At 36.9% G+C, this 19,111-nt stretch overlaps 1 protein-coding gene across 5 annotated transcripts in view; it reads left to right on the forward strand.

Annotated features, from left to right (window-relative positions):
* Positions 1-19,111, forward strand: part of ITPR2 (inositol 1,4,5-trisphosphate receptor type 2) — a 493,421-nt gene that overhangs the window by 364,767 nt on the left and 109,543 nt on the right. For all 5 annotated transcript variants that reach the window (XR_009265827.1, XM_058743294.1, XM_058743295.1 and 2 more), the window contains 2 exons: positions 11,110-11,217; positions 18,590-18,782. Coding sequence is in view for 4 of the 5 variants with exons in the window: in XM_058743294.1 (XP_058599277.1) it covers positions 11,110-11,217; positions 18,590-18,782 (301 nt within the window). In the remaining variant the exon portion in view is untranslated. The remainder of the gene's footprint in view (positions 1-11,109; positions 11,218-18,589; positions 18,783-19,111) is intronic.

Below are 19,111 nucleotides of genomic sequence, written 5' to 3' on the forward strand. Positions count from 1 at the left end.
TAAAATGAGCTCAGAAATTAAAGCTATGAGTGATAAATGACCAATATTTATTTATTTGTTTGGTTTTTTACTTATTTACTTATTTATTTATTTACTTACTTATAATTTATTTTTCTTTCAAGTTTTTATTTAAATTCCAGTTAGTTAACATATAGTATAACATTGGTTTTCAGGAGTAGAATTTAGCAATTCATCACTTACATATAACACCCAGTGCTCATCACAAGTGCCCTCCTTAATGCCCATCACCCATTTAGCCCATCCCCCTACCCAGCACCCCTCCATCAACCCTCAATTTATTCTCTGTCCTTAAGAGTTTATGGTTTGCCTCCCTCTCTTTTTTTTCCTTTCATTTCCTTATGTTCATCTGTTTTGTTGCTTAAATTCTACATATGAGTGAAATCATATAGTAGATAAATGACCAATTTTTAAAAGCTAAATGGAATACTTTTCATATGTCTGATCTCAGTTACAATTGAAAAAAAATTGTTCAGGAAATTACTGTTATTAAGAGTATCTAATATTGTTTACATTTTTCTTGTAGGGAAGGGGAAAAAAACCTCCTTTAAAAACCGTTGCTTCTTTAGTTTTAGATTTTTTTAAATTTATTTTTGAGACAGAGAGAGACAGAACATGAACGGGGGAGGGTCAGAGAGAGAGGGAGACACAGAATCGGAAGCAGGCTCCAGGCTCTGAGCCATCAGCCCAGAGTCCGACGCGGGGCTCGAACTCACGGACCGCAAGATGGTGACCTGAGCTGAAGTCGGTCGCTTAACCGACTGAGCCACCCAGGCGCCCCTTTTAGTTATAGATTTAAATGGAAAGTGGATTCCTGTCCAGTATTTAAATTGGTCCTGGTGGTAAAATTTCCTCTCCAAGAGGACAGTGGTTCTTAAATGTAGTCAGGATTGAAATCACCCAGAGGGCTTGCTAAAGTGGTTGCTGGGCCCCACCCATAGAGTTTCTGATTCTAAAGGGCCCTGAGGCAGTACCTAGGAATTTGGGTTTCTGAGGAGTTCCCAGGTGATGCTGATGCAGCTGGTTCAGGAACCATATTTTGAGAACCGCTCCATTAGGATGAAATTCAGCAACCACTAGGAAAGCTGGAGTTTTCATAGCAACAGTTTGAATGCTTTATGTCAAAACCATAGTGCAAATATAACCTACTACCTTAAATCATTTAAAAATGCATTGTTGCTGGTGGGCCATTTATGTCGGGGTTTTTTCTTTCCTACTTTGCCTTGCTTTGAAGTTTGAGCTATCAAACATATCTTCATTATAATAACGAAAGGTCTTTTATTGATTTTACTGTGATTTTAGATAGACCCTAATGAATAGGAGTCCAGACCATCTGAAAATTGAGTGGTTTTTTTTTGGGGGGGTGCGGGGGTTGTCCGTTTGGTTGGTTGGTTTTGGTGAATTTCTTGTCATTTTGTCCATCTTTGTCTTAGTTTGGCCACAATGGAAAAAATAAACTTGTTTTCTAAGAACCGTAAAGAATTTATTTTGGATATTGGGTGAATAAAACCTATATATTTTTTAAACTCCTTTTATAAACATGCTCCTTTATCAACTCCTTTGATAAAGTATAGAGTAATGTTGGCATTCTAGGCTCCTTTAGTCCTGTAGGAGGAGGGAAGGAACCAGGTCATTACTTCCCTATGGTTGTAGGTATGAGGAAACAGTCCTGAGATCTCATGCTTTCCTTTGTGTCTGAAGTCGTTGGTCTGGCAGTCTACCCGTTCTCCACAACTTCCTCTCAAGGTGCTCAGGGGTTTGCGTCGTCTCTTTCCCAGGCTTACTGATTTGTATTTCTCAGAGTGACACTCCCTCTGTTCACCTTCCTCTCCATTGCTATGCTTTCCTCTTGGCCATGCTTTCTTTGAGGCATTCTCTGTTTTTTTGTGTGTGTGTTTTTTTAAACTTTATTAATTTATTTTGAGAGAGAGAGAGAATGTGTGTGTGCAAGAGCAGGGGAGAGGCAGAGAGAGAGAGAGAGAGAGAAAGAGAGAGAGAGAGAATCCCAGGCAGGCTCCAGGCTGTCAGAACAGAGCCTGATGCAGGGCTCTATCTCACGAACCACAAGATCATGACCTGAGCTGAAATCGAGATGGTTAACTGACTGAGCCACCCAGGCGCCCCTGAGGCATGGTCTTCAGATTCTTTTGGAAGTCCAGAAAAATAAACATTAGGTCTTTCTCTTTCCACTCTAGTTAAAATCCAAATTCTGCAAGACATTATGGACAACCATGCTTGACTAGGGAACAAGAAAGTCTGGGAAGGAGAAAAAAGAACTAGCATTAACTTTAAGAAAGACTGAGGTTTTCCAGCTAATCCATTTCTTTCCACTCTTTGGTGGAGAATCAGTACTTTCGTCTGCTTCCCATAGCCTTATCTATAATACTATATAGATACTGTATACATAATATCAAACCCATGTCTGTAATACTCGTCCACATTTTCTCCCCTCACTTTACCCCTCACCCCCAACTCTCTAATGTGCTCACCCTCTTCTGGAAATGCCACCATTTCTGCATCTTTCACTATTTAACCTCAGATTTAATTTGAAAATTACTGGGGGGGGTTCCTGCAGCCTTGATTTACTGATTGAAGTAGAGAGCAAGTGATCCTCTCTTTTAGAAATGCCAGAAGTTTATATGCTTATAAAGGGTCTAAGTGCACATACCCTGCCACAGTGAATATTTTCTTGCTGAGACCACACAGTTCAGTCTCATGTGAGAAAGCCTTTTCTTCTTAACATGAGTTTGACCCTACTCCGAACACAATCATAATCCTGGTATCAATGTTCTAGAGGGACAGTTATTTCTTCTTTGGGTTATTTTCTTTATAAGGGACTTTGTAGTACTGAGAGCAGCTCTGGACAGTTGGCACCATTCTCAAATGGTTTCTCTCTATCCCCCAATTCTTTTTCTAATAGAAGGGGAAAAGAATAAGAAGATCTTAGTTTATCATGTCAAAATTAAGAGAAAAATTCCTTAATGGCTTGCATTTGTATTAGCTTCTGCTATAGATTGAATGTTTGTGCCACCCACCACCCCCAAATTCGTATGTTGAATCCCAACATCCAGTGCAATGGTGTTTGGAATTTTTGCCTTTGAGAGGTGATTAGGTCATGGTGGTAGAGCCCTCATGAATGGGATTAATGCCCTTATACCAGAGACCTGAAAGATCCCTTGCCCTTTCCACCAATGAGGTTTTAGTGAAAAGACGCCTGTCTATGAGGAAGTGAGCTCTCCCCAGACACCAAATCTGCTGGTGCTTTTTCCCTTCAACTTCCCAGCCTCTAGAAGTGTGAGAAGTAAATCTGTATGATATATAAGCCATCCAGACTCTGGTATTTCTGTTTAGCATCCCAAACAGACTGATACAGCATGCTAGGGCTGCTGTACCAAATTACCACAATTTTGAATTTTTTTTAAGTTTGTTTATTTATTTTGAGAGAGACATAGACAGCACGAGTGGAGGAAGGGCAGCTAGAGAGGGAGAGAGAGAGAATCCCAAGCAGGCTCCGTGCTGCCAGCACTGAGCCCAATGTGGGGCTTGAACCCACGAAGCTGTGAGATCATGACCTGAGCTGAAACCAAGAGTCGGACGCTTAACCGATGGAGCCACCCAGGCGCCCCCAATTACCACAATTTTGATAGTCTAAAATGGCAGACATTTATTCCCTTCCAGTTCTGGGGGCTGCAAGTCCTAAATGAAGGTATTGGCAGAGCCATGCTTTCCCTGAAAGCTCTAAGGTAGGGTCCTCACCTGCGTCTTCTTTGCTTCTGCTGGTAACAGCAACCCTTGGTGCTGTTGGCCTTGTATCAGTCCCTGTCTCCTGTTATTACATGGCATTCTCCCTATGTGTCTGTGTCTGTGTCCAAATTTCCCTCTTCTTACAAGGACACTAGTCTTTGCATTAGGACCCACCTTCATCCAGTATGACCTCATCTTAACTGAATACATCTGCAAAGACCCTACATTCAAGTAAGATCACACTCACAGCTATTGGGGGTTAGGACTTGAGTATGTCTTTTTGGTGGACACAGTTCAACTTCAATAGTATTCTCTCCTCAAACTCCTACATGGGCATTTAGTATGATTGCACCTTCCAGACCTGTCTCTCTCTACCCATCATCTGTGACTTTCTTCATGCAGGTCCCCATCTCCCCTAAGAATGGCTTCCTCATGACATCCTCACCTCACCTCCCCCTTCCTGCCTATGGACATTTTATCCATTCTTTAAAACCTTTATCAGATGCATTTTTTACATGATTCTTTTCCTAGTGCTACCACCAAATGTGATCTCTTGCATTCCTGCCCGTATTTTCCTTCATATTAATTACATTTCTATAATTATTTTCATTCCTCCAACTAGAAAGTAGATTGCTTAAAGAAAGAGAATAAGTCTTACTTATCTCTATAATCCCACAGTAGTGTTTTTTGCTTTCTACATAAAAGAAACACCAAATCAGAGAAAGATACATGTTTTGAAAACAGGTTTGTGTATTTTAAGCATGTTAGAAAAGGTAAACACCTTAGTTTATATTCTCCTGCTGATTTCTCTCTGCTTCTAACAGGAAGAGTGTTTGCTATAAAAGCATTGTACAATTATTAACGTAAACGTACAAGCCAATTATTCTGACTTCAGGCTCCAGCGCACTTTGTGATCTTTGGAAAGGCAGTTGCTCTGTCAGTTTTACCAATTAATACAAGTGGAACTCACATGAAAAAAATCACATGAGAAGTGCCAAAGAATAATTATTGTTGAATATCATTCAAGTGCAATTGCTTGATTTTTTTTTTTACTCCATCCCTATTTGGACCAAAACTGAAATGAATCAGAATTCTAATGATAGGAAGATAAATGTGAATGGTTTAATAAGGGATGCTGCTAAAAATAAAAAGCCTAAATCTGTCATCTTTATTCCCTAATCTTGGATTTAAAAAGCTGCACGGTGTTACTTAAAGACTTAGCTGTAGGTTATATATGTTTGTGTATGTGGTTGTGTATACGGTACTTGTGAGTGTGTATGTATTTTATGTATATGCACAAATTTTTATTCCTGTTTAAAGTTGTATATGTATTTAAATTGCAAATATGTCATGACTAGTAATGAAGTGCATGATTTTCCTTCCCCCCCCAACACATAATGAAAGATCTCTATGCATTCAAGGGAGTCTTTCCTTGTGGGAGTTATGTCTTTATTCTTTTATAAGGCTAACTGCCAATGTTTTGATTTCTTTCTCCCTGATATATATATGCATATATCTGCCCATGTATTACATTGCATTTTTTAAAACTTTAATATTATGAAAGGGATAAATTATCTCAGGCTAGTTTTTCTGTTTGTAGTAATGAGCTAATAAGAGTTTTTTATTGGTAAAATTCTTTCATCACCATTTACCAAGCAGGTATGGCGAATGTAGGTATCATGTCCATGCTATGTATAAAACGATTGCTACAATTTCACCTAATAAAGACTGTTGTGGATTGTAAGTATTTCTAGGTCCCAGAGATTTTCTAACTATAACATTATTCCTTTTTAGTATTCAGTGATGATGCCCATGTTCAGATTCTCATTATTAGTAACATTGATGGATGGTTGGTTTTCCAGACCATGTTGTATAGTGACATCAGGTAATTTCAAATACTGTTGTGAGGGTCTCTGTGAGCTAAAGTTATATATCATAAGATGACTGTCCTTGTATGTCTTCATTAACTCTTTTCAAGTTTTTAATTAAGATTTAAATTACATTTCTCATTGTGATGGATCTCCACAGATGTGCTATACTTGTCTAGAAACTTACCGGTTTTTTGTTTTTTTTTTCACATTTGGTTTCCAAAGCACATGATATTAAATGATGCTGTTCCTTCTTTGAATTCTGGGGTTGTTTTTCTTTATTTGTGTCATATAAAAAAGTATGTGGCAGGGAATGGTAGAGAAAATTGGCTAAAGTAAAGAGCCCATCACTAAGAAAAAACTGATGTTTATGATTGGCAGCATGGTCATTCTGGGTAACATTTTTAATAGGAGTGCATATAAAGGGGACTAAATCTTTTTAAAAAAAAAACCCAAAACTATTGAGCATATGTTAATTGGTCTCTGAGAATTTATACTGTGCTTCTAGTACACTGTAAGCTTGGACCAGAGAGCTCTGTATCCATACCAGTTATTTTCACATGTTTTAGAATCATTGAGATATTATTTACTTTTGTATTTTGTTTATATAATAGGGATGCTATCCTTGCTTCACAGGGTTCAAGCCCACATTTATTGAGTATTCAGGTCCTTCTTCTCCAAATAGCTTACAATACAGCAGAAGAGATATAAGTACATGAATTAACTATGAAATAAGAACAGAATATTAACGTATTTTATTTCTACAAACCCTGGGAATTCTATCATCATCTGATGTCTAACTATATTTCTTTGGCCTTTGTATTTTATCAAGGAGGAAACAGAGATATAATTCATTGAGATTTAAGAGTTTTTGCCCAATAAATACATAATGAATGTCATTCACTAACTTGTTTCTTTAGCAAATATCTATTGTGTCTATCTGGTGTACCAAGTTCTGTTTTTTGCTCTGAGAATGTAGAGGTTAAGACAAGGTCCTTTTCCTTGGAGAGACATAATATTAACTAAGATACAATATGAGAAATTTTGCTATCTAGGTATGTTACAGGGCACCATCTGAACACAGAACAAGCAAGAGCAAACTAGGCTAATTAGTCAGGAAAGGCCCTCAGTCACAAAATAATGTAAAAGATATCCAGGCAGAAAAAAAATGGTACAGTTATTTCTATTTTGTTTTTTCTTATTATATATTTTTAATTTTCCAATGTATGTGTAGATTACATATATAATTATGAATAAATTTTATTTTAAATGTTTGAACATGTGAGAGAGGCCTCCACATCTTATTTTTTTAAAGTGTCTTTGAGAGTGCCATTATCTTCAATAAAACAAGAAAATGTAGAATCATCTCATTAACACTGCAGGAAAGAGAGAAGTCCTGCTGTTTCTGTTAAGTAGTACATACTAAATGAAAATTATCTGTATAGATTTGTACTATTCATTATATCACATAAAATGGCATTGTTGATTTCTTAAAATCATTATGTTAATTTTAATACTATAAAGTATCTATAAAGAAGTAAAAGTTTTTAATAAATAAATTTATAAGAAATTATTCAAATTAATGTCTTACATTGGAAAGCTATCCTTTGTTTATGATTTAAGAGTTCTTATATTTATATTTAATTTATTAAACAAATATGTATTGAATATCTACTATGTGCCAGACACTGTTCTAAGCCTTGGAAATATAACAGTGAGCAAAATGGATGAAAATCTCTGTTCTCTAAGAACATAAGCTTACTCTGTTGTGGCAGGGATAGTTAATGAAGACATTGATATAAAATATGGTATGTCAGATCATAGTATGCTATGGGGAAAAATAAAGGAGGAAATGTTGTTGGATGTATTAGGAAAGATGGACGAGGTCATTATTCAAAGCATGTTTATTGATAAGCCAGTATTTGAAAGGAGTCCTGAAGAAGGTGAGGAAGCAAACCATGCAGGTGTCTAGAGGAAGAGGATCCAGAAAGGGAACACCTACAAAGCCTTGAGATGGATACACGCTTCTCAGGTTGAAGGAACAGTCAGGAGCCCAGAAGGGCTGGGATCTTGGGGAGGTACCAGGAGAGTAATGAGAAAGGTGTAACAAGGCCAGATTCTATTGGCCTCGTTGGCCATGGTGAAGACTTGGCTCTAACTCTAACTGAGATGGCAGCCATTGGAGGGTTTTGAGTTGAAGAGGCATGATTGTACCAAAAAGATGATTCTGGCTCCTGTGTTAAGGCTAAACTCTGGGAGACCAGGGTGACTCAGGGAGACCAGTTAAAGGCTATTGCAATATTCCAGGTGAGAGAAGATGGTGGCTCAGGGCAGTGTGGTGATGGAGACCAGATGATAGATATATGGTTACACCTAAAACCTGATCATTACTAGTCACTGCTCCCTGCCCCCCATCAGTGAGTTCCACTTTAAGTATCTCAGGCTGGCTTGCCTTTTCTAACTAGTACTTTCTTCTAGCACTTCAATTGCAACACATTTTTTTAAAGACATTAGAAGCTACAATTCATTGATCCTACCACCTTTTCATTGTCCTTCTTGGCTTCATTACCTTTGTAATTCAGCTTAGCTTCCATGGACCCATTGAAAGTCCTAGCATGGACTCTTAATTTCCACGTATCTCTTTTTGGTGTGTTGTTGACCTTGTCCTGAAAAACCACAAATCCCATTAATTACAATTCTGTCTACTTATGCCTGGACCCAGACAGCTGAACCTCACTGGAGAAAAACACACAAACATGCTTACTGACCTCGCTTTCACCATCACAGAAAGGGAGCTCTTAGGACTTCCTGACAATCCTACTACATTTTCCAAGTGTGTTCACTTTCCCTAGCTCACCATCTCATATCTTCTCTTCCTCAAATTTCCAACACCTCCTTTCTCATCCTCATTATCAGCTTCCTACTACACTGAGAAAGTAAAAGTAACCAGGAAAAAACCCAAAACTTTTCTGTGTTCCCATCATCAAAACTAACACCCTCCTGACTCTGCGCCCATAGCTCTGCTGTCAGTATGGTTGAATTTGTTTCTATCTAAGGCAAAAACCTTCCACTTACATCTTAGATTATTCCATTCTCACCTAGTCAAGATGTTGCTTTAGCAAACGTTCCAGCTCTCTCAAAATTAAACGAACATGATGTTACAATTCTCATCTTTAAAAATACCTCCCTTTTGCCTTATCCATTTGTCTAGCTACCACCCTGTCTCTTGGCTCCCCCTTATAGTGGTGCTTTTCAAGAGTTGCCTATACTCATTGTTTATACTTCTTATCCACGCATTCTTACTTGTTACATTAGGCTTTGGTGTCCACCATTCTCTGAAACTGTTGCTGTCGAGGTTATCAGTGACTTTTAACTGTCACTTCCTGGTCATCATTTGATTCAACTGTCATCAACTTTTGACACAAATGATCACTCCCTCCATCCTGAAGTTCTTTCTTCATTTGGCTGCCAGGACCCCTGATTTCACTGGTTTTGTTCCGACCTCCCTGGCGCAAATTTCTCAGTCTTCTTTTCTGATTCCCCTCCTCTTCCTAAATTCTATTGGTGTTCTTTGGATCTCTTTTCTCTGTCTGGGCTCACTTTTAGGTCATCTCATTAAGCTCATGATTTTAAGTATGACACATATACTGATGACACCTCGGTACATAGTTCCATTCCCGAACTCTGCACAGAACTCTTGATAAACACGTCCATCCAACAGCCTGCTCATCGTTTCCTTTTGCATGATATATAAAGTTTCATGTGTCCAAAATCAAAGTCTTGATTTTCTCTCCCTAAATATGGTCCTTCTGCATTTTTCCTTAGTTACTGGAATTTCTAAGCCTTCAGTTGCTCAGGTCTATACCGTTGGGGTCAATCCTAACTCCTTCATGCCCTAGATGCAAACTGTAAACAAGTCATGCCAATTTTACCTTCAACAAACTTCTTAAAACATATGCTAATGTGCCTAAATGATTATAATAATTCTATCCTTTGAAACATATTTAGAATTTTAGAAGCACCTATAAGTCACAACAAATTTCATGACTACAGTTTGTAATAAAAATCTGTATAATTCACATTTAGTCAAGAATGAAATGTAAATGGTTTTCTTGAGTGAATTATAAATATCCCTGAAAGCCAATCTAAAATAATAGCTTTGGAAATGATTTGCTTTAGAGCAGCATCAATGGAATGAATATTTAATTTACCACGTTACCACTTACAAGTATAATGTTTATGAGGTTTTATAGGTCCTGGATTATTGTTTAAAATTTATCTCCATTCTTAATAATCACAATTTGAGTTAACATCTTAAGAATAGTTCAAAGACTTATTTATTGCTCTGTAAGTTGATAAGAATACTATGAAACCATACTGCTTGAGTTCAATACTGGCTCTATCATTTTCTAGAGACATTATCATGGGCAACTCCCTTAAATGCTCTGTGCCTCAGTTTCCTTATCTGTAAAATGGGGATAATACGAGTGCCTACTTTAGGATTTCCTAGAAGGATCAAATGAGACCATGCACTTAAGTGTTTAGGATTAGTGGCTGGCACAGGGTAAGAGATAGGAATGGTGCCAGGAATAAGAATTATATGTGGATTCTTTTTACTAGAAGCCCTCAGGAAACTTGAGGCATAAGTAGAATACATGAAAGGTTAAAGACATTGCAGGGTTTCAGGAATTGTTCAAGACAGCCATAAAAGTGATATGTGAAGGCATCATGTATTAGTTATTTACAACGTGAGAGAACTGGCAACAAATGTCATAGACATTCAAATGGGAGAGAAAGATTACTTCTATCAACAGAAGTTTAAGACAATTTGTGGTGAAATTTTTATTCTGTAAATGCCATTTCCACTCCTAATAAAACTGAGAAAAGTATGAATTCTGACATATGAATATTCAGAAGCATAGGACTTTAGTACAAACTGCTAATGTAGAGAGCTTTGATTAGATTCCATAAGAGAAATTCCTCTGAAATATAAATACCTATTTATTTGTGTATATAGAAGCTGCCATTTATATTGGTACTGTTACCTACTGAAGTATCACACTGCTGATCAAGTTGTTTTAGATATGCATGTATTTTAAATCTATTATAGGGAGTATCAGTTATATATCTCTGCATGTGTTTCTTCTTCCTGGCTCAATTATACATTTATCTAAGATATAAATTTAATCAACAGATAGTAAGTGAACACCTACTCTGGGAGAGACACGGTCTTCTCATGAGAGGAACATATATATTGCCAAACAAAAAAATGTAAAATTGATATGGTAATAACAGCTGATCCTTATAGTTTCATTATTTATAGCTTTCAAATGGACATGCCTTACTGAAGTGTAATTAATCACCGTTAACCCCAGAACTGTGAAACTATGTGTACAAGTGGACAAAGTAATTTCAAAGTTTAATCCCAGGAAAGGGGGAAAAAGAGACCTAAATCCTTTTCTCTTCTCTTTCCCTCTAGTTGGCCCGTCACAACAAACTCTTACAACAGATGCTCAAACCAGGATCAGATCCAGATGATGGGGATGAAGCCTTAAAATATTATGCCAATCACACTGCACAGATTGAGGTAACCATCAGTTATTTCTTGAAAGGGATCAACTGTGAAAATATATGTTCACTTTCTATTTCAGGACATTTTCATAATTGTTTCCTAGAACAATGAAGCAGAATTGAAAAATATAAACTGGAAAAGTATATATCAAAAGATAAGATGTGAAGAGTTATCTATAAGAAATCGAGGTGCATATCTTTCAAAGCAGTCTTTGATTTTGGCAGATAAAGCAGTCTTTAGCTTTTGGCCAGAACTATATCTAAATTTTCTTTTGTAATTAATGTGACTTTTGTTTTATTTTGGTCATAGAAGCAATCATTGCAGAGCAGTGGTGTTTTCATGAAAAGATTATTATAATAGAAGTATCATTCAAGAAAAGCATGCTCGGTAAAAACTCTAAAAGGCTAATTAAAAGAGATCTCTGTATAAGACAGTGTTCAAAAGTATGGAAGGCACTATAAAGTTTTCATATTGATAGCATAAACTTGGAATGATTTATAGAAGTTTCCATTTTCAGTATGCAGCAATTGATGCCCTACCCCCTAAATGAAACATTGTTTAATAGCTGGTGGCAACTCAGAAGGTGGAGGTCAACATGGACTTATCATTATGTGTTGTGAGACCCATCTGGCTGTCATTTACTAGCTATGGTATCATTTTGACACTAGTTGGCAGAGCTAATCAGGCAGAAGTGAGCAGAGTAGTTGACGCTTGTCTCTCGTAATTTACATTCATACATTTATTCACTTTGGCAGGTATTTTTTTAGTTTTCAGCAGAATGCATGATGGGTAACACTGCTATTAACTCTCAGGGTATATTATCACTACACCTTGTTGTTTTCTATTGCCAAACATTTGGAATAATGAGCATTATTACCTCATATCACAGGATGGATCTCTTGCTCACGTTTATAGACATGAATAATACTGCAGCCTTGGTGGGAGATTTGACCCTGGTAGAACCCATGAGCTGGACCAGAAGCAGAAACATTCTTTATTGCATCAGGTGCTTAGAGACAGAGAGGCTGGCCAAGTCAGGAAGCTGGGGAAATTGATACAAATTTATCACCAAACCACTTAGATTCTGAGGAAGGTCCCAGAAGTCACAGTACAAAGCTACAGGATTAGAAGAGGTAGGAATAGGAGGTGGGCTGGGTGGGTCAGAGGAAGGGTCCAGTTAATACCTGTGTGAGAGATGGCAGCTATCATTTGAGGTTGGATTTTTACTGGTTTCCCAGCAATGAGGAGGTATTTCACTGCAAATACACAACTTTAGTAATTTGTTAGCAGATCACTTACTCTCCATCACATACAGAAGATAATTCTGTGTAATAAGTGCATAAACAAAGGGCGAAGGAAATGTAGAGAAGGCAATTAACTGTGCCTGGGGAGTTTCAGGATGGATTTTACAGACAGTTGCCAAAAAAATATATTAAAGATTGAGTAGAAGTTTCTTCATTAAAGATTGGGCACAGAATTTCAGATAGAAGTAAATGAAAGAAAGATGTGAAAGAACATATGAGTGGGGGTGTCTCTTTTCAAAAGAACAACTGTGAAAGATGATGGTATTGAAGATGACTACACTGGAGAAAAACGTGTGTGTGTGTGTGTGTGTGCGTGCGTGTGTGTGTGTGTGTGCACGCACGCATGCGTGCGTGCACGTCTCTGTGTGTGTGTAGGATATTTATAATGCTCCTTATAAAATGTGATCACCTAAGGAAAAGGGTATGGAAAAGGACACCCCTGGGCTTCTGGTCTGAATAAATAAGCAGAACTGGTGTTGCGCATTGGGGGCCTAGCTCTGAGACCCCGGAGAAAGGAAGACCATTTGTTGGTTCTTGGATAAATAGAACTTGAGGTGACTTTCAGGCATGCATGAAGTTGGGTACAGAAGTCCAGGGTTCAAAGGAACAGTCTGGACTGATGATCTAACTTATACATGTTGACCGGTCCTCATGCTCATTGGAAGACCAGCTCATATGCCCCACGCAGAGAGGCCTCTCACCCTTCTATCAGGCATTCATTAGTTTCATCCCACTGCACCTCCCACAACAGTTTGATCATGCTGTTAAATATATCATATTGGAATATGTGTATTATGTATCACTTGTCCCTTCCTTGAGACAGGGCCCATTCTTGATCATCTCTATGTTTCCAAAACTGACACTGTGCCTGGAGCACCACCATAATAATGATTATTGTTGAAAATAATAGGTTTTCTAAAGTTATAGACTGAAAGACACTGGGATATTTGAAGGACCTTGTGGGTCACCCATCCAAAGAGAAATTATTCTGTAATGATCCTGCTTCCACTTCCAATTCTTCCTGTGATAGAGATCTCACTACTTCAGAAGGAAACAGATCCAATTTTGAACAATTTGAATAATTAGAAAGTTATTTTTTTATAAAGAGTGCACATCAGCCCACTTTAATGTTTACCCAGTGTTCAGAACATTTGCTCCTCCGTCAGCATGATAGCTTGGCTGTACCATTTGAAGACCCATGATGATCACTAAGCTATAGCCTCCTATAGATTGGGATTCATGATGTTTTTTCACTTTGAATTACCCAGAGCTCCTTACCTAAGGAGTGAATAGTCATTTGTTGAATAAATAAATTGAAAACATTATCCATTTTGGCTTTTTACAGTTAATACATCCCCCTTGTCTGCAGCAATCCCTCTAGTTTGTACGTGCCCCCTTGTAAAATGTGACAACCAGAATCAAACATAGCATCTCATAAAGGACTGAATAGTTTGGTTTGTAATAAATAAGGCTCTATTTATTTTTCAAAATTAATCTTAATTTTAATTTTTAATTTAAATTTTTAAAAAGTCAAAAGCAATGCACCCATTTTTCCCACATCCCATCCCCTGACTCTGGCAACCACCAATCTATTGTCTGTATCTATGTATATCTATTGTATGTATCTATTTATATTCAGAGTCCACATATAAGAGAGATCATGTGCTATTTGTCTTTCTCTATCTGACTTTTTTCATTTATATGAATAATATAAATGGACCCTTGAGGTCCATTCATTTGTTGTCATAAATGGTGAGATTTTGTTATTCTTTATGGCAAATATTCCTCTGTGTGTATATACCACCATTTTCTTTACCCATTCATCCATTGACAGACACTTAGGTTGTTTCCATAATCTGACTATTGTAAATAGTGTTGCAGTGAACATGGGGGTGCAGATATTTTTCAAATTAGTATTTTTGTTTATTTTGGATAAATATGCAAAAGTGGAATTGCTGGATCACATAGTAGTTCCAATTTTAATTTTTGAGGAACCTCCATATTGTTTTCTACAGTGGCCACACCAATTTACATTTCCACCAACAGTGCACAAAGGTTCCCTTTTCTCCACATCTTCACCAATACTTAATATTTCTAGTCTTTTTGATAATAGTCATTCTAACATGTGTGAGATCATATCACATTGTGGTTTTGATTTGAAGTTTCTTGATGATGAATGATGTAGGGCATCTTTTCATGTATTTATTGCCCATTTGTCTATCTTCTTCAGAAAATTATCTATTCAGATCTTCTGCCCATTTTTTAATCAGATTGGGTTTTTCTGCTATTGAGTTGTATGAATTCTTTATATAGTTTGGCTATTAGCCCCTTATTGGATATTTGATTTGCATATATTTTCTCCCATTCAGTAACTTGCTTTTTCACTTTGTTGATGGTTTCCTTTGATGTGCAAAAGCTTTTTAGTTCGATGTAGTCCCACTTGTTTATTTTTGCTTTTGTTGCCTTAGCTTTTGTCATGTGATTTAAATCATCATCTTCAAGACCTATGTCAAGGAACTTACTACCTGTTTTCTTCTAAGACTTTTTGTGGTTTCAAGTCTTCTGTTTAAGTTTTGATCATTTTGAGTTAATTTTTGTGTACTGTGTAAGGTAGTGGTCCAGTTTCATTCTTTTGCATGTAGCTGTCCAATTTTCCAAACCATTTATTGAAGAGACTGTCCTTTCCTCATTTTGTGTTCTTGGTTCCTTCATGGCTAACTAATTGACCACATATGCATGGATTTATTTCTGGGGTCTCTATTGTGTTCCATTCATCTGTGTTTCTGTTTTTATGCCAATACCACACTGTTTCATTACTATAGCTTTGTAATACTGTTTGAAATCAGGGAGTGTAATTTCTGTCTGTAACTTGCTTTGGCTATCTGGGGTCTTCAGTGGTTCCATACAAATTTTAAGACTGTTCCTTTTTTGTTAGGAGTGTTTGTTCCATTTGAGAAATATCATGGAAATTTTGACAGGGATTGCATTGAATCTGTATATTGCTTAGGGTAGTATGGATATTTTTTAAAAATATTAGTTTTTCCAAACAATGAGCATGAAATATTTTTCCATTTATTTGTGGCTTCTTCAATTTCTTTCATTGGTGTCTTCAGTTTTTAATACATAGATCTTTTAGCTCCTTGATTAAATTTATTTCTAGGTATTGGAGAGAGAGAGAGAGAGAGAGAGAGAGAGAGAGCACACAAGTGGGGGAGAGGAGCAGAGGGAGAGAAAGACAGACAGAGAGAGAATATCTTAAACAGGCTTTATGCTCAGTGCAGAACTCCATGTGGGGCTTGATCCCATGACCCTGGGATCATGACCTCAGCCAAAATCTAGAGTTGGATGCTCAAATGACTGAGCCACCTAGGAGCCACTGTTGTGTTCTTTTTGATGAAATTCTGAATGAGGTTGTTTTCTTTATTTCTCTTTCTGATAGTTCATTATTAGTGTATAGCAATACAACAGAGTTTTGTGTATTAATTTTTGTGTCTTGCCACTTTACTGAATTTGTTTAGTATTCCTAACACTTTTTTGTTGGAGTATTTAGGGTTTTCTATACCTAATATCATGTCCTCTAGATATAGTGACCATTTAACTTCTTTTTTTCCAATTTGGATGCCTTTTATTTTGTTTTCTTGTCTAATGGCTCTGGTTAGGACTTCTAATACTATGTTGAATAAACGTGATATGTGTCTTGAGAACCAGAACAGGGCAGGGTTACCTAGTGAGCAAAAAGTGTGATGGGACAAAACAGAAGAATTAATGTTGATTTCAACACATCATTGTCTTGGTACTGATCTTAGAGGAGGAACTTTCAGCTTTGTACTGTTGGTATATTATGATAGCTGTGTGACTTTGTCAGGTATGGCTTTTATGTTGAGATATGTTCCCTCTATACCCACTTTGTTGAAAGTTTTTATCATAAATGGATGTTGAACTTTCTCAAATGCTTTTTCTGCATCTATTGAACTGATTATATGATTTTAATGTTTTATTTTGTTACTGTACTACATCACATTGACTGATTTGTGGATGTTGAACATCCCTTGTGTCCCTGGAGTATATCCCACTTGATCATGGTATACAGACACTATTTCTTAAATGCATCCTGAGAATTTTTTTTTATGGTTTTATACTTTTGGATCAAGCAAAAAAAAAAAAAAAAAAACAACGTTTTTTTCACCCTGCAATATAAATAGGCCCAATTTTTCTTTTGTATAATTGACTTCTTTAACCTGTGTTTGGGAATTTTATTTACTGCTACTAAATTTCATTCTGTGTGTGTATTTTTTTTCATTTTTTAATGTTTATTTATTTTTGATAAAGAGACAGAGACAGAGACAGAGACAGTGCATGAATAGGGGAGGGGCAACAAGAGCAGGAGACACAAAATCTGAAACAGGCTCTACGTTGTGAACTGTCAGCACAGAGTCGACATGGGGCTCAAAGCCACGAACTGTGAGATCATGACCTGAGCCAAAGTCGGATGCTTAACCGACTGAGCCAACCAGGTGCCCCTTTTTTGTTTGTTTATATGATAGTATTCTAGCATTTAGTTTGCATATTTACATATCATTTAGGATAGCTTATATTACAAGTAACAGAACACCAGATTGACCATTGTTTGAACAATAAAAATATTTGATTATCCCACATAAAATGAAGTCTGTAGGTACCGGTAGTTCTACAATTGATTCAATAACTCAAGTGATGTCTTCAGACATGCAAGCCTTTCCTATCTTACTTTGTGTCTTCTTTATTATGCTGGTGATATCTCACCTCAAGGTTGCAAAAGGGCTGCCAGAGTTTTAGGCATCATGCCCTTCTATTACCTTTTGTTCTAAGTGGGAAGAAAAAGAATACAGGCCAAAACAAGAGTTTTTTGTATTTTGTATTTAGTTTTTTGGCTTTATTATTTTGTTTCTTTCATGTGACTCTCTGTTTTTTGAGGAAGCAAAATCTTTCCTGATTCCCTCTCCCCTGCCACCAGGATATTTCTACTTATGCCTCATTTCCTGGAACTAGGTCACATGCTTGCCCCACTATACCAGCCTGTGGTGAAGGGGAGTAGTAGGGTGGCCTTTCTGGCTTAGACCAATCCTGATTCATTCTTGAGGGATAAGCAGAGTATATAAACATGTACCTTTAGATTTAGTCTAAACAAACCCTTGTTGCATGGTGAATTCGTATGAAAATATTCAGCTGGTTTTTGTTTTGTTTAGTCTAACATTAAACTGTCACAAGTACCAAATAAGACAAATTGAAAATAAGGAGTACTTACATCTAGTTATATATTTAATGGATATTATACCTACAAAAATATGTTTTGCCATGAGTAGGAAACATTTTAATGATATAAAGCACCTTTTTCTATAGAACTCAGGGCACATCACGTTGAGTATGTCATTTGGTCTCCAACAGATCTTTTTAGGAAGAACAAGCTAAGAATAAGATGCAGATATACCAAGTGCTGTGTTTAAGGTTATGCAGCCAATCACTTAGTTCTTAATTCTCTGATGTAACTCATGAAAATAAAAAATGGGTGACAGAAGTTTAATGTTAGTCCAGAAAGAATAAAGATTTGGGGTTTTGTTATTTATAACAGTATTTATGATACAGTCATCAGTTAATTTTTCTTTTTTTATTATTTTTTAATATTCATTTATTATTTATTATTCATTTATTATTTTTTTAATGTTCATTTACTTTTGAGAGAGAGAGAGAGACCTAGTGTGAGTGGGACAGGGGCAGAGAGAGAGGGAGACACAGAATCTGAAGCAGGCTTCAGGCTATGAGCTGTCCACCCAGAGCCTGACATGGGCTTGAACTCACAAACTGTGAGATCATGACCTGAGCCAAAGTCGGATGCTTAACCGACTGAGTCACCCAGGTGTCCCTAATTTTTCTTAAAGACACCAATGAAAAGTAGTGCACTAAAGGATTATTCTAGGGATTTCATGCTGGCATGTTTTTTCAAACTTAATTAATAAAATATCATTCATAAACTCATGCTAAAAACACAAAATAGTCTAAGACTGAAGTGCCCAAAAGCTAAAGCAAATGCACATTAATATTTTCAGATTGTTCGGCATGATAGGACAATGGAACAAATAGTTTTTCCTGTCCCCAATATATGTGAATACCTTACGCGAGAATCCAAGAGCCGTGTGTTCAACACAACTGAAAGGGATGAACAAGGAAGTAAAGTGAATGACTTTTTCCAGCAAACTGAAGATCTCTACAATGAAATGAAGTGGCAGAAGAAAATCAGGAGTAAGTACAATAAAGTAAAATGGTTAGTTTTGAGCATAATGGTAGATAAGTTGGTACTTTAGGATACATAACAGGATTCATTTAAATTTTTTTTTTTACAGCTTATTTATTTATTCTGAGCAAGAGTGTGAGTAGAGCAGGGACAGAGAGAGAGGTAGAGAGAGAATCTCAAGTAGGCTTTATGCTGTTAGTGCAGAGTCTGACGCAGGGCTTGATCCATGAGATCATGACCATAAGATCATGACCTGAGCGCAAACCAAGAGTTGGACGCTTAACTGACTGAGCCACCCAGGCATCCCTAAATTGGCTTTTAATTTCTTGCCATTTGA

This window comes from Neofelis nebulosa, chromosome 8 (genome assembly GCF_028018385.1).
Source record: "Neofelis nebulosa isolate mNeoNeb1 chromosome 8, mNeoNeb1.pri, whole genome shotgun sequence".
NCBI lineage: Eukaryota > Metazoa > Chordata > Mammalia > Carnivora > Felidae > Neofelis > Neofelis nebulosa.